This window comes from Macrobrachium nipponense, chromosome 28 (assembly GCF_015104395.2).
Source record: "Macrobrachium nipponense isolate FS-2020 chromosome 28, ASM1510439v2, whole genome shotgun sequence".
Taxonomy (NCBI): Eukaryota; Metazoa; Arthropoda; class Malacostraca; order Decapoda; family Palaemonidae; genus Macrobrachium; species Macrobrachium nipponense.
This window is the reverse complement of record NC_087217.1, coordinates 5,424,692-5,440,727: the sequence shown is the minus strand read 5'-3', so window position 1 is coordinate 5,440,727 and position 16,036 is coordinate 5,424,692. Positions and strand designations below refer to the sequence as shown.

General features: G+C 42.5%; 1 protein-coding gene across 1 annotated transcript in view; it reads right to left on the bottom strand.

Annotated features, from left to right (window-relative positions):
• LOC135201379 (succinate dehydrogenase [ubiquinone] flavoprotein subunit, mitochondrial-like) overlaps positions 1-16,036 on the bottom strand; it is a gene marked incomplete in the record, with an annotated part of 109,321 nt that overhangs the window by 30,536 nt on the left and 62,749 nt on the right. Inside the window, 5 exon segments of the mRNA XM_064230227.1 lie at positions 1,359-1,502; positions 1,875-2,066; positions 2,726-2,923; positions 3,167-3,325; positions 6,027-6,232. Of these exon segments, the coding sequence (XP_064086297.1) occupies positions 1,359-1,502; positions 1,875-2,066; positions 2,726-2,923; positions 3,167-3,325; positions 6,027-6,232 (899 nt within the window).

Sequence of the window (16,036 nt, the reverse complement as noted above, 5' to 3'; positions counted from 1 at the left end):
TGTGTGTGTGTAAAAGTAAGTTAGACAAAACCATTAGGCCACTGTGAATGAACAGAAAAACCTGCTCCTAGAGATGAGTGAGCACACAGTGTCTCCTCGGATTGACTACCAAGTCTTTGAGATATCCTAACCCTTGTAACTCTCTCTCTCTCTCTCTCTCTCTCTCTCTCTCTCTAAGGTAATGTAAGATGTATTTGGAATGATATTACTGTAAAATTTTTCATAGAGAGAGAGAGAGAGAGAGAGAGAGAGAGAGAGAGAGAGAGAGAGAGAGAGAGAGAGAGAGAGAGAGTCATGCTCTTAAGGGCCCCATAGACTGAACGAATGTCTGTATCGTTCGGCAAAAACACTGTCTATGGGCTTGTCTGAATGCAAAAGTAGGAGGAGCTTCAAGTCTGAATGATCTCAGCGGGAATCTTGTCAGGACCAGGTTGCTGGCTTGCGACTGAAGTCTGTCATACACAGGTCATTCAATGTCAATGTATGTGCTTGTCTGCCGATAGAAAGCTTTCACTCACATTTGTTCTAGAGAGGATGCCATGTCTTCCCAAGACAAAATCTTTGTTCAGACTGAAATCAGTGCAGAGATCATTCATACTATCTGAATAGTGTGTGCGTTTGTCAATAACAACAGTCGTTCATACAATCGTTCAGTGTATGAGGGCCTTTATGCTCAGTATGGGGCCCAACCTGGAATGAGCTTAATATATGCATAACTACATTACAAGTGCGATGTAAATCATTTTTATCCTAAAAATTGGTACTACTTAGTCACAAACATAATAGGAAAAAATACAGTATTAGTGAATAAAAAATGTTGCTTTGCAACAAAAAAAAAAAAAAAATCTTAATAATTCTCAATATCTGGTTCATAGAAGAAATCCACAAATTGGAGAAAGTTCCCTATGGAAAAGTGAAGGTTGTGTTCCACAAAAATCTGCGACAAAGTGGACCGCAAAAATGTGGAAACGTGTAAAGCCTGGTGGGCACTGTAAAGGGTTTTGCATCAGACCTTCAGGCCCAATTCATTTCTTTCCACATTAATCTTTTCTTTCTTGGATGTTCAATTTTTTCTACTTGTTAAAGTTTTCATAAGATTCAAGAATGAAACATTCAAGCAAGTTTTAAGTCTAAGCTTTGTGATTCTGTGGTCTCAAATACTGTAAAATGATGAATTCCATAATCCTAAAGCCATTGCAATCTATTTGAATTTGAAATGACTGCAATAACTTCAGGCTAAAACTTTCTTTACCAATATCTTACAATAATGATGAAACTGTAATCTCATTCATCAAAATCTAAGCAATTTAAGAAAATTTTCCTGCATCCGCATGCCTTTTCTTTCACACATAACATACCTTGAAATCTTCTCGTGCATGAGCACCTCGGGATTCTTTGCGAGCTTCTGCTGAAAACATTGTCTGAATAGCATTTACCATCAAATTCTGAAGCTCAAGTGTCTCTACTAAATCTGTATTCCAAACCATGCCTCGATCAGCAAGCTGAAAACATAACCTAAATTAATAAAACTGGTCACATATCACACATATCCTAAAATGGAAACAGTATACGTATTTACCAAAATTTCTTCAAAACTGTATTACACAAAATCACTATGCCACTTCAAAAGGAACTATTCAGCTCTAAAATTAAGAAATTCTTTATATAATACTAAAAAATGAATAGTCAAATATGCATATTTATGCAGCTATACACACCATATGCAATCTATTTCCATATGCAATATACAGTTATCATAATGCTTTAAATGATCAAACCCACAACCTGGTCATAAGTCCAGAACTATAGCCAAATTTTATCTAAAAAAAAACAAAAAAATTGGTGTTACTACCTGAAACCTTGCAATTACATACCTTAATGTCATCCATCTTTGACCACAATGCTGACATCTTTTCACACCCTTCAGAGAGAACTTCACCCGTGCGGAAAACTGCAGCATGGTTCTGCATGGTCTTCTGCATGGCTAACCTAAGCTCAGCTGTTGAAACATTGCCCTTCGCAAACCTAATACGATCAATGTTGGCAACTGATGCTTCACCAGCATTCTGAAACAAAATAATGCTATAACCAAACTACATCATTTACAAAACATATAAATTGTTTGTAAACTTTTCAATTCAAGTAGCTCCATTACAAGGTTGGGTTTATGCCCACAGAAAGAGAGGTCTATAGATATGAGGAATATTTTGCTTTTCAAAGATATATTTCTCCTAATATAGTCATTAATAATACACGCCTACACATTTTTAGTCTGATTTTGTTATGCTACATTTACTAAACCTCAAAAAGATCAATATCTTCCCTTTCTCCCTAAATGCTGTACCCGATAAATGTCAAAAAATGAAAAAATAAATGCCTTAATTTTAATAAGCAGAAGTATTCCAGTCTTACTATCCCAACCATACTCGGACATATGGAATTTATTCAGAATATCTATTGCAGCTATTTTCTGCTAAAAATGTTTACTTTCAACCTATTACCATTAGAGTCAATGTATAAAAAAATATATCTTTTAATATGAAAGCAATGTCAATCTTGTACTATATACCTCTTCTGTCATAATTCTAGAACACTAAAAATTCAAAAGAAAATTATCACCTAAAATAAATCAATGACTTATGTTCTCAAATCATTAAATTTCAGAACATGAAATATGAAACTTTAACTGCTACATGAAACAGGTTATTGAAAATGTAAAACTTACAGCTGATAGTTCACCAATGGTTTCCCCTGGCTTATTCTCCTCAGCAATGGTGTGAGCACAAGCACGGCCAAATACCACCAGGTCAAGAAGAGAGTTTGCTCCCAGACGGTTAGCACCATGAACAGATGCACATGCAGCTTCACCTGCAGCATACAATCCAGGGATAACCTTATCCTCCACTCCATCGTATGTGATTACCTGCCCAACAAAACAACTTATTAGTAATATAAGAGAGAGAGAGAGAGAGAGAGAGAGAGAGAGAGAGAGAGAGAGAGAGAGAGAGAGAGAGAGAGAGAGAGAGAGAGAGAGAGAGAGAGAGAGAGAGAGAGAGAGATATGAAGCTTAGGGTTGTATTAAAAACAAAAACAAAAATAAGAGGCAAGACAACCACAAAGTTGAAGGTTTTTTAAACAAACTGAGAAGTTATACTGAATTACTTGCCTGTCCTTTGTAGTTGGTCTGAACACCGCCCATATTGTAATGGACAGTAGGCAAGACAGGGATGGGTTCACGAGTTACGTCAACTCCTGCAAAAATCATGGCAGTCTCAGAGATACCGGGCAATCGTTGAGCTAACTGCTCAGGAGGAAGGTGATGAAGCTGAAAATATATATAAAAAAACATATGAACAAAAATTTAATGGTAATTCATAGTGTTACCCAATTCATGCTTTACCCCAAATTTTCTTTACAAAAACTACATAAAAATTTTTATTCCAATTTTGTTTGTTACTTAGTTCATTAGTCTCAAGTCTTTGCAAATCATCTTTCCCACTGTTATCCCTACATTAAGGGGTTGGTTGCCTGATGCGCCTTCTCCACTGCCTTCTATTAAAGGCCTCATCCTTCACCAAACCCCTTCTCTCCATTATCTTCCTTCACTTTATCTCGCCATCTAATTCTCTGTCTCCCTCTCAATCTTCTTCCTCTAACAGGTTCTTCCCAAGCTCTCTCCACTCCCTCCTCATCCATCCTTAACATAAGCCCTTACCATCTCAATCATTACTCTCTTTCACCTCTTGAAATCTTTACTAAGCCTGCTCTCCTTCTTATATCATCAATTTCCAATCTCTCAACCAGCAATATTCCCATAATTCATCTTGGCAATCTCATCTCTGTTCTCTCAAGCTTTAATTCCCCTTTTTTTTTTCTCTCTTAGAGCGCATGTTTCTGGTCCGTACATTACCACTGGTTTTATCGCTGTGATGTAAATCTTCGACTTTTACTTTGATTGATATTTTCTTATCACATACTACTCCAGCTACATCTCTCCACTTCCCCCGTGCTGCTTTTTCTCCTACAGTCAACTTCAGCCTCACATCCTCCCTCTTGGCTTAAAGTAGATCCAAAGTAATTAAACTTTTCTGCTCACTTTATAATCGAGCCTCTTCTTTCTTGTATTACCATTCTGTCTATCTTCTCTACTGCTCACTAAAACCTCTGTTTTATTTACATTCACCTTTAAGCCACCCCTCTATAAAGACTCCTGCCACTCTCCAGCACTTCCCTGTAAAGTCCTCCTCATATTCAGCGGTAATCACCACAGTGCTTCATTCCTGACCTTTTCAGTCAGTGACCAGCACAAACCAAAAAAAAAAAGCTTAATGCTGATACCTTATGTAATCCAACACTAATTTTAGTTTTCTGTTACCCCAACTGCTGTTATTACTTTTGTATTCGTTCTCTGATATATCATCTCAACCAACCTAACTAACTTTCTGGGACTTTCCTCTTCCTCAAACACAAAAACATCACTTCTCTTGGGATTCTATCATATGCTTTCTCTAGGTCTATAAATGCACAATAAAGCTCCAGCCTCTTTTTCTGTAGCTATCTCACTATGTACCTAGTAATTTGGTCATTTCAATTCGGAACTCTGATGGACCTGGTACTTTACCATTCTTCATTTTACTTTATGCTCTCTTCACTTCTCTCTCCTGTATCTCCACCACTGGTCCCTCCCCCCTCTGTGCTTCTCCCAGATATCTCCACTCTCTCATATTTTCAGTATTTAAATGTTCAAAATACTCTCTCCATCGCTTCTCATTGTCTTCATCCCTATGCAATATATTTCCATCTCTAACCTTCATCACACCCAATTTACCTAAATCCTGTCTGTCTTTTCCTCAAATTTGAAATCTTATAGATATCCTTTTCTCCCTCTCTTGTTCCTAGTCTTTCATTCAACTGCTCTGCCACTCTTCCAATAGCCATACCTACCCTCCTCCTCGCATCTCTTTCCCCTTCTCTGTACAGTTCCTCTGCACGCTGTGCATTCCTTACTTTTCAGTTCTTAAATGCTTTTTTATTTTCTTTTCATTAATTCTTGCTCCTTTCCATTCCACCACCAATTTTCTCCTCTCAACAATCCATATCCACTGGTTCTTCATGCCCGTTCCTCAGCTTCCCACACTTCTACATTCCCTATTTCCAGACCTCTCTCTCTCACAGTCCTCCTAAATTGGTCCCCCTTTTTTCTCCTTTTAGTTCCCAAATCTTAATTCTGGATCTCCTCTTTCTTTTTTAGGTTTCCTCCCTCTCATTTTCAAATCCATCACCACCAACCTATGTTCTTTAACACATACTTCTCCAAGATCATTTTGCAGTTCGTCAAATTGCTTTTGTTGGCTCCTCTAACCAGGATGTAATTTACTATTTGGCTTTGCACTCCTCCACTTTCACTTGTTATCAAGTACTTATCAAACTTCTGAAACCAATATATAATCCCTATCTTCATTTCTAATTCAACCAACGGCCTCCGTAAACCTCATCATACCCATGTCTTCTCTTTTCTACCCTACCATTCACATGAGCTCCTATTATTAGTTTTTCAATCTCCCTACTGTTCTAATGACAGCCTCAAACTCTTGTCTAAATACTATTCCGTTCTCTTGCTCTTGGTACATCTGAGGAGCGTATACTGGTATTATATTTACTACTTTCTCCCCTATTAGTATTGGGATCTTTAAAAGCCTATCATTCACTCTCTTTACTTCTACCACTTTTTTCTTTCAGTTGTTACTTACTATAATTTCGACTCCATTTCTTCCCTGTCATCACCCACAGTAATGAAGCTTATACACATTTCTTATCTCTCTAGTTCCAGTTATCGTCAGTGAACCTAGCCTTTTACTAAAAAGTAAGACTGCACAGAAGCAGCTGTACTTTTAGTCACCTTTTACGCATGCAGGACCTACGGTGGTAGTATTCTTACACCCTTACCGCAAGGTATCAAGTCTTTGCAAATACTGACTTTTTCAAGTTAAAAATTATTTTCACTATTTTTTCAAGAAATATCTTACCTGTAAGTAAACATGATCTTTCTCAGGACCACAACCTCGTCCCTCGCGAATCTCAATTGTCATTGATCTGGATACCACATCTCGTGACGCTAAATCTTTAGCAACTGGTGCAAATCTTTCCATGAACCTCTCACCCTCTGAATTCACAAGGTATCCACCCTCACCTCGGCAGCCTTCAGTCATTAGGCAGCCAGCTCCATAAATACCTGTAGAGAAAAAAATCATACGCTGTAAATAATGTGCCTCTTTCTGCTGAGTTAATGATAATGGTGTTACAAGTGGATGCTGGAAGAACTGCTGACCTAAATATCTTCTTACAAAATAATTCAATATTTCTTCCACATATGAAATATGCTGAATTGCTGCTTAGGCCAAATATAACCAATGAAATCCATATTCTTAACAAATGGCAGACTTATTTTACAAAAAGTGGAACAATATAAACATGATATTTTCATATTAAAATAAATTTTTGAACATACTTACCTGGTAGTTATATATATATATATAGCTACCAGGTAAGTTAAGATGTTTAAAAAAAATAAATTAAACCCATTGGTGTTAATTTCAAAATCACAAACACTGGACCAATGAATTTGACAGTTAATCAAAAATATAGTAAAACCACTGGTGTTCAACATTTGAAAAATAAATCAGCTGAAATAGCTAAGTTCTGTGAGGTGTCACACACTGCTGACGACAAACTCTTTTAGATAACTTATCCTTTTAAAACAAAAGCATATGTAAACTGAAATGGCCCTTAGAGAGTAAAGCATCTGAAATTTTGTTTAACTTAAGGGGACCATCCGCCATAGCGGATGACTTATCAACTTGAAAAAATAAAAAATAAAGTTATTATAAAATATAGTTATTATTTCTACCTACTATGCAGAAACATGCCGTACATGCTTTCTAGAAGTTTCAGCCAATTGTTGAAACAAATAATGAAGATATAGCGGTTTTTAAATGATGATGTCATCATAACTGCTTCGTCTGTATGACTGAGTTTGACAGAATTGTCTTAAGTGTGTTTATTTTTGCATATATACAGCGATTTTTTCAGATTTGTTTTGAAATTCTCATACGTCTGGCAGCGATAAAAGGTAGTGTGAGAGCTCTGGACAGTTTTAGGTGAGACTCAGTCACTCAAGAGAACAACTCAGTTACTCCACCGATGTCAAAGTGGTTGCATGCACATGCGTTTGTTTACTTGCTGTTTACTTTGTTTTTATAACTTCCTAGTGAACTTATAGCAATGCTGAAGTTAATTAAGATCAAGAAGGCTACTAAGCAACTAAGGCTAACAAAATTAGCAAAGGCCAGGAGTGTGCTGAAAGAAAAACACAAAAATTCATTGTTATCAGCTCCCTCATTGTCTCATGTCACGCCGTCAACATCATTGTCTCGTGTCACACTTAGGGTATTAATACCACTTTTAGGGGGAGGACCAGGATCCTTGATGTAGATATCAACTATAAAAGTACAAATAAAGTCATTATAATAATGCTGTTTTGACTTTTCAAAGAAAAAAGCAAAAATTTACATAGCAAATCTTTGGGCGCTCATAACTCAAAAACATGATATTGTTAGTATACAATAAAGTTTTTGTACATACTTACCTGGCAGATATATACTTAGCTTAGGTCTCTGACGTCACGACAGAAAATTCAAAACTCGCAGGCAACGCTACCGGTAGGGTCAGGTGACTTACCTTACCCGCCGCTGGGAGGCGGGTGGGTTGTAAGAACAGTCCCCCTTTCTTGTCAGGTTATTTTCTTCACCTGTCTCTGAGGGGGAGGCTGGGCGGGCCATCAATCGTATATATCTGCCAGGTAAGTATGTACAAAACTTTATTGTATACTAACAATATCATTTTGTACATGAACTTCCCTGCCAGATATAACTTAGCTGATTGGACAACCCTTGGTGGAGGAAAGAGGACACAAAGACTTAACTTTAGAAAGTGGGGGACAACACATGTTAAAAGGAATAACAAATATCAAACCTCTGGGTTTCTTACCTCGATTTTAGGCCAGAAGACATTGAATAGTTACTGTCTATTAGTCCTGCGTTGCCTTAAAGAAGTCTACAGGCGAGGGCGTGACCTATGGCTGAAGAAACTCTTTGGGATCTAACCAACTGGGAAACTGACGTCCACTTACTTGGCAGAATCCAAGCAGGATATGGTCAATGGGGATCAACACGCTTACATGCCAGAGCCTATCACTACCAATTGCAAGGAGCCTCCCAAGCACAACCGATCACCCTAACCAAATACTAACATTAGTATACGAAAGAAGGAGCTGCCTCTGCAAACCTCCCTTCCCGTACAACCAAAAAACTCAAACTTAAAACTAACAAGGGGAAAAAAAATGGAGTTGAAAAAGGATGTGTTTCAGCTCCCTGCGCCCCAGCACTGAAATCCGCCGATACGTAACTGGGCCCTAAGCCCAAAAACCCAAAAACTTATCATACGTAATAGCATACCGTCCCATTAGGTAGTTTGATTAGAGAAGACTGATTCACCACCATCCAAAAACGTGGCCTTGCAATAAGGTTTTGTAATGAAAAACAAATTCTTCTTGAAAGCCCAAAGACGTCGCGATGGCCGGTACTTCGTGCGCCTCCTTGACTTTCAGAAGGTTAAAACTGTTGCTGATTAGCAAGAAGTGTGGGCTTGATTCTTTGATAATTAATATTCCTGATAAACGAATGAGAGTGGCATTTTTAGATAAAGGGCCAACTGGGAAAACCGGGTCCCTTAAACCGAGCACCAGAGATTGCTCTCATTAGCGGCAAGTCTTTTATTCCTCTGAAGATAATATTTCAGGCTTCTTCCAACGGGCCAAAGAGATACTGCTCCTCTTCTGTACACCCAACTAAGGAGGATCAAGACTTTTGATTTGCGAAAGATCCTGGGCCACAGGCGAAGAAGGGTTTTCATTGCTTGGATAGGGAAAGCGGAAGAAAAGAGCAAAAACCAGCGGAGCCTCCTTTGGAAACCTACCTCACCTTTTCTAGAGCCTGCAGCTCGCTGACCCTCTTCGATGACGCTAACGCACAGAGAAAAAGGAGCTTCCATCGAAAGGTACTCTGGAAACGAAGCAGCATGGGGAGGTTCGAAACCTTGAGGACCAGCAGGAAGAGCAGCACGGACATCAAGATTCCAGCTCAGGCACTAACGGAGGAGGTTTCTTTTAAAACCGTTTGCAAACGATCTGATTAAATCATGGAGGAGGTCCATTGTCCTCAGGCATATCGTTTAAATCCTATATGACGAAAAAAACTGAGGGAAAGCATGCGCCTGTATCCCATTGGATGGTCGGAGACAAAAACCAAACCCGCATTTTTCCCTCAGGAAGATAAGGAAATCTGCAACTCTGAGTCACAGAGGTACTGGAGGAGGAAGGAAACTTTATGAAGTCCTGCACCCAGCGTCGAAAAAAACAATCCACTTTCCCACTTCGACTGGTAGGACTCTAGATGTGGAAAGGTCTACGTGGCATTGGCAATAGCCCTTTGCCAGTACTTTGCCGAAAAAGCCCTTAGCTTCTGACGAGACTCCTTTGATAGTCTGAATCCAGTCAGACTGAGAGCGGGGAGGTTTTTCGTGAAAACCTGTCGAAGTGGGGCTGTTTTGAGCCAGATCGACTCTTAGAAGGTAGGGATCTTGAGGGACATCCACCAGACCATTCCAGTTACCTCTGTGAACCAGTCGTGGGCGGTGGGCCAGAACGGAAGCTATCAACGTTCATCCATTGTTCCCCTCTGACGCTTGCCGAATTTCCTTAACGTTTCCCCTATAATCTTGAAAGGCAGGGAACGCGTAAAGATCCAGATTCCTCCAATCCATCAAGGAAATGCATATCTATTGCCAACTTTGCCTTATTGGGGTATGCCAATAGGGGGAGCAGTATAGACCAATCCGCGCATTCCTGGAGGTCGCAAATAGATTCGAGATGGGGCCTGCACCCCACGTCTCCCCACAAGATTCCTGGGCCAATACGTTTCCACGCGGGCAAGAGACCCACTCTGAGGGAAGGGACTTGATTCCTTCTGCTTAGCAGAATCCGCCTCTGACATTTCTTTCTCCCTGTACGAACATGGTGAGGAAGCCTTATGTTCCTTTTCCTCTGACCACAAGAGGTGGAAGCCCCCCCCCGATCGCGCTGTCTCGTACAGGGAGAAAGGAGTGAGTCCCCCCCCTGTTTACGAATGTAAGCCAGGGCTGTAGTGGTTTGTCGGAGTTGATCTGAACATATTTCCCTTTTACGAGGGGTTCGAAGGTCTTGAGAGCTAACCCAAATCGCTGTTAGCCTCCTTCTTGTTGATGTGGCCAGGACACCTGATCCCCCATCCAAGGTTGCCTGACACTTCTTCTTCGACCCTGAGAGTAGCTCCCCCAACCTTTGTCCGAAAAAGAGTTCTGCATAAACAACACTAGGTTGGGGTCCGAACCTGCAAGGAAAGGCCGTTCCTTGAACAATAGAGGGTTCTTAGCCACAACGTAGATCCCTCCTGTTTATCTCCTTGCGAAATCTTGAACGCCAAAGTTGCAGACCTTGAGGAACTTACCCCCGATTCCCAGTTCCTCGTCAGGGAAGAACTGTAGCGGGGTCTGAGGTGCAACCTCCTTCCATAGAAGAAAAAAACGAATTTGCTACCAGCGAGGAGAACTGTTCCCCAACCCAAAAGACTCATCCACTCCCGCCCCGCTGTGCATACATCTATTTTCTCTAGAAAGATTGCTACCTTCTCCAAAACCTCGGGTTATCCTCAACTGGGGGACGGATTACGCCCGAAAAACCTGAGAAGCCATCAAGAAATCCCCACAGAAGTACGCTCTTGACTGGGGATTAGCTGTGACTTCTCGAAAATTCACTAGCAAAACCCAGAGAAGAAGCTGCTTAGATTGCTCCAACGTCACTCGTAAGTTACCTCCAGACATTTCTCCTTGGAAGTTTGGCCCTGATAAGCCAATCGGTCCAAGGAGAGGGACAAATCCTCACTCCCTCGAGGATGAAAGCCACTGGGCAACGTTCTTTCAATTCAGTCCTGTGAATACTTGGGGGGCCAGTGGAAAAGGCCACGAAGCATAGGGCCCTGCAACTGAAAAACGTTCCCTTCCCCACATTGAAATATGGAGATTATTTTGCCGAGAAGAAGGATCGGATCGGCACATGAGAAGTACAGAGGTCCTGAAGGCCACCAGCGACAACCATCCAGTCCCCGGGACGAAGAGCTGCTAAGGGGACTGATGACGTCGTCTCCATAGCCGAAACTTCCTCTTCTTCACAAAGACATTCAGGGCGCTTACGTCCAGAAATCCGGGTCTCCATCCTCCTGAGTTCTTGGGAACGAAAGGAACCAGACGGTTGTAGAAACCCCGCTGAAAGCGGGGTCCATGAACCATCTTCTATTGCCATATTTCTATAACATCAGCTCTACCGCTAGAGCGGAGGGCTTGATTCATTAGTGGGGTCTTTGTATTTGGCCACCAGTGCCCTTGGATGGGTGGTCAAGGGTGGTCTAGAAATAAACGGGAATGAGGTTATCCCCCTCCTTTGATGATCGCGAGGGACCAGTTGTACCGCCACCCTTTCGCGCCAGGGACATTCGCAACAAAGTTCAGAAGTCTTGGCAACCCACAGTTGTCTGGAGGACCCTCCCCCGAAACTATTTCTTCGGGCCCATAATAGACCGGGGCAGGAGGGCCTTCCTCCTTCTAGGTGGTCTCGAAACCTCTGGAGGAAGAAGAGCGAGACGAAGGTCCTCCTCCCGAAAGGGTTCTTGCCTACTTTGAGCCTCTTTCTTCGTTCTTCTGCTTGAAAACGTAGGTTTCGAATTCTAGGCCCGAGCGACGCAGCATATCCTGCGTCGCCTGTTTTGCTGATAACGAGCTGGAGATATAGTTAATCAGTCTTCTTGGGGAAGGAGTTGCGGGGGAAAGCTGTTCTTTAGAATACAGCAAGGACGCTCTCTGTGCGTGGAGAAAACCCGCCATTGGTAAGGAAAAAAGCAGAAAACAGGCCTCGTTCTTTACCAACTCCTTGCACCAAAAAAGTGAAATGCCAATTCCACCCCGGGAACCGTCTCTCAACTGCCTTGTCCATGCAAGACAGACAACTGCGTGCGGAGGTCTTCAGGCGAAAGAGTGTCTTGCTCCTTGAAGTTCCTCCTCTTAGCACCAACACTCCCAGGGTCCAGTCACAAGGAAAAGTTAAACAAAAAACTTCTAAGACTCGGAACATTCCCTTGACAGAAGGTGATCCCAAACCGCGCTCATTACCCCACGGGGGAGCGTCTTCGCAGAACTTCAGCGCCAGAGCGACGTGCGGAAATCGACCAACGAAGAGAAGTCCGAGTCTGCAGAAGAGGGTAAGCGGTTAGACCCAAGAAGGGCCTCTCCTGACTCGTACCAGAACCCCATCATTTACCGTCAAAGCTTGGACGGGGGAACAAAAGAAAAAACTGTATTGCCCTTCTCTTCTTTTGAAAAGCAACCAGTCGTCAAAGTTCTTCAGAGCCTTATTCATAGACACTGTAGGTTCATTCATTTTAACGGACTGAAGACTTATTAGCCGGTATCGGTAGTTGAAATTGAAAATAAGGAAGGAGGAGAACGGGAGGAGTCAACGGCCGAAAGAGGACTCCCCAAAATCTTGCAAGAGGAGGTCTGTAAGTTCTCTTATTTAACGAAGAAACCGAAGCATTCCTTTGGGCAAATCTTTCCTCCGAACTCAAGCCACAACAAATTCTACCGAAGAAATGACGTCTAGAAAGCTCTACTCGGCCCGGAGGAGAGCTAATCCTTGGAGAGAGCCCTGTTCGGAGAGCGCCTACTAAGCGGCGAGGCGCCCCCTACTGGAAGAAAAAACCACCGGAGAGCGCTTACACGGGGACCGCCTACCAGGAGAGCGCCTATACCAGGAGAGCGCCTACTGTTAGAGAGGCGCACCTCCCAGGAGAGGAGCCCTACTAGGTAAGGGAGAGCGCCTAGTTGGACGAGCGCACCTACTAGGAGAGCGCCCTACTTATTTGAGAGCGCCTCCCAGGAGAGAGCCTACTTGGTGAGCGCCTGCTAGGACGAGCGCCTACTTGGGAGGGAGCCGCCCTACTAGGAGGAGAGCGGCCTACAAGTGGGAGGACCCGACGTGCGGAAAACAGATTCTAACTCCACCCCAGAAGAGCGTCTTGGATAAGGGAGAGCGCCTATCAGGCTCTACTGCGCTGCTAGGGCTCTTGGAGCATGTCCATTCCTCACTACGCCTGCCAGGCTCTGACGCACCTGCCACGGGGAAGAGAAAAACATCCACAGATGAAATCCCTGTCAGAAGCGCCGGCGCTTACAAGGGCTCCCTGAGAGGCCTATACCAAGCGGGAGTGAATCTAACGGAAGGAGGAAAAACTTTCGTTGACCGCCCTTACCAGGCTCTTGGCGCCTACTAGGATCTTAGATGCCTACTAAGGCGCCGAGCGTCCGTCAAAAGGAGAGTGGCCACCAGGCGAAAGAAACTCTTCCTTCGCTCCTGGACGAAAACGAGGCTCTTGACGTCCTGTCTAAGCCTTGGCTTGGGCCTAACTGAAGAGGGAGCGGAAATCCTGATGGAGAGAGACCTGTCTGGCCTCCCTTACGCCTTACAATGGCTCACAAACTCTTGCTGGGAAGAGAGGAGAGCCTCCTAACTTCGGAGAAAGAATCACCCGAAGCTCAAGCCTGCAATTCTTTGAACCTACCTACTAACAGGCTAGACAAAAGCTCTTCTAGCCAAAGGAGATTTAGCCGATAAGGAAACGTTTTTTAGACTTCTTCACCGGAAGTTGATGGCGTCCTTGCCGACCGATGAGAAGTCCCGGCAAATAGGACTCCGCTAAAGCCGCAAATCTTGCGCCTGCAGGAACCCGCCAGGATACGCGCAGGGAGATCTCTTAAAACTCCCTCTTACACGGGGACGAAAGTACCCTGAGAGAGAACAGGAGAAGCGTTAACCGGACGAAATCTGGTTTCTCTTGCGTTCCACTTCTGGCTCTTCCGCGAAGGATTTCGGGGGCTGGAAAGGAAGGGCGCAAGGATCCTTGCCAGGGCCTCTTGAGAGGGCGAGACGACTCCGATGCGCTCCATCTACGCTGAGGAGGAAGGCGACGAAGATGACGAGATAAAGCACTGGCGGGCAATAACTCCTTGCCTTGGTTCGATCCAAAGGCAGACCTGGGAACGAGCAACAGGAACCTGCCGACGGGGACGCCGGAACCGGTGGGCCGGGGGGGTTTCTCCCTAACCTTCCCTGCGGCTTTTCGACCTTTCCTACCTTCCACTGGGGTTCTGGCGGATGTCTGGAAGAGGTCTAATGGGCCTGGAAGCTGTTAGTTGAAGACGGTCAGGACGCATCCATCCACTGCACTAGGGGCACTGGCACTGATCACTTGCAACTATCATCACTCTTACCTTGTGCGAGAGCGAGCGAGGCTCTCCTTACTCCTGATCGAGGCTCTCCCAGAAGCAACTTCCGAAAAACGAACTTGCGGGTTCAAAGCTGGGCGGGCAGCCAGGGGCTTGAAATGGAGAAGGAAAACTATTCTTTACTACAGGATTCTCAGCGTCAACTTCACTCACCCTCGCATTCTACTAGAACTCTTTGAAGAAGCCTTTGCGCACCCTATCCTTCTCTAAACCGTTCTCAACATAAGAAGAGAGAGCCTTCCAACCATCCTCATTCCAAATTCTCACCAACTATTTGCAAGGGTTAATAAACGAGCATTTCCGGCCCTCTACACGACTCACATTAACGAGTGGAAGGATCTAATGCAAGCTTTTAGGAAGCCCCTAACGTTTACATTCCCTTATTCTGAACAAACCCTAAAATAAAACTAGGTTTTCTTTCTTAAACTTTCAAAATCAATCCATGAATTATAGATATGTAAGAAGGAAATCCAAAAAAAAAGCCAAAAAAATCCAAAAAGTCAAACAGGCCAAAAGCTTTATCTATTGCCAAGCCAACAACCAAAGGGTACTTCACACCAAATCCAAATCGTCGGCAACGAGAACGAATTTTTAACTATCGTAAGTGGATCTGAACAAACAGGGTGCGTCCAGCCGGCGACAAGAAAAATAATCCTTTTTTTTTGACAAGAAAAGGGGGACTGGTTCTATTTTTAACACCCGCCCTCCCCAGCGGCGGGGTGGAGGGTTAAGGTAGATCACCTGACCTACCGTAGAGTATGTGCCGCGAGTTTTGAAATTTTCTGTTTAAGCGACCGTCAGAGGACCTAAAGCCTAAGTATATATCTGAGGCAGGGAAGTTCATGTACAAAAAATACTTATTCGCATGTTGGTAGCCCATACTCGGTTATTTATTATCCAATTTTTAGAGAGCAAAGATATTCCATTGGAAAGAGGAAGAAAAATCCCAGTAATTCCATTGGTGAGCCAAATTTTTTTTTTTCTTTCTTTCCTTTTTTTTACGATTTTTTTGGAGTTTAGACCAAAAAAAAATCATAAAAAAAAAAAAATAAAAAATAAAAATTCTGTTCTCACAGAATTATCCGTATATAAAGTAGTTTTTATCGGTATCGATTTCCAATTACAATTGATGTTCAATTATTAGATTAGGAAACCGGCTACCTAAATTTTTTTTTAAATAATAATTTTGCTAATAAACCCGAAAAGTTTATGCTCAAATTAACTTTAAATTTAAATTTTTCGTGATGATGAAGGTTATTATATATATTCTAAAAACCAGATATGGAAAATTATTGTATTTTGTATAATAAACAAAAAAAAAAAATAACAACAACAAGAGGATGGTCCCTTAAACCTATTTCAAATCCTTTACCATCAAACCTAATCATGTTGCAATAAACAGCATAAAGAGAAGAAGTAAAACCGGATGTACCTGATGATAATCTCTGTTTCAAGGACAATTCCCTCCTACTACTACTACTAACTACTACTACTACTAATAGAAGGCCAATGTGGTTGGGATAGTTCAAGTTGCACTAATTGCATGTGT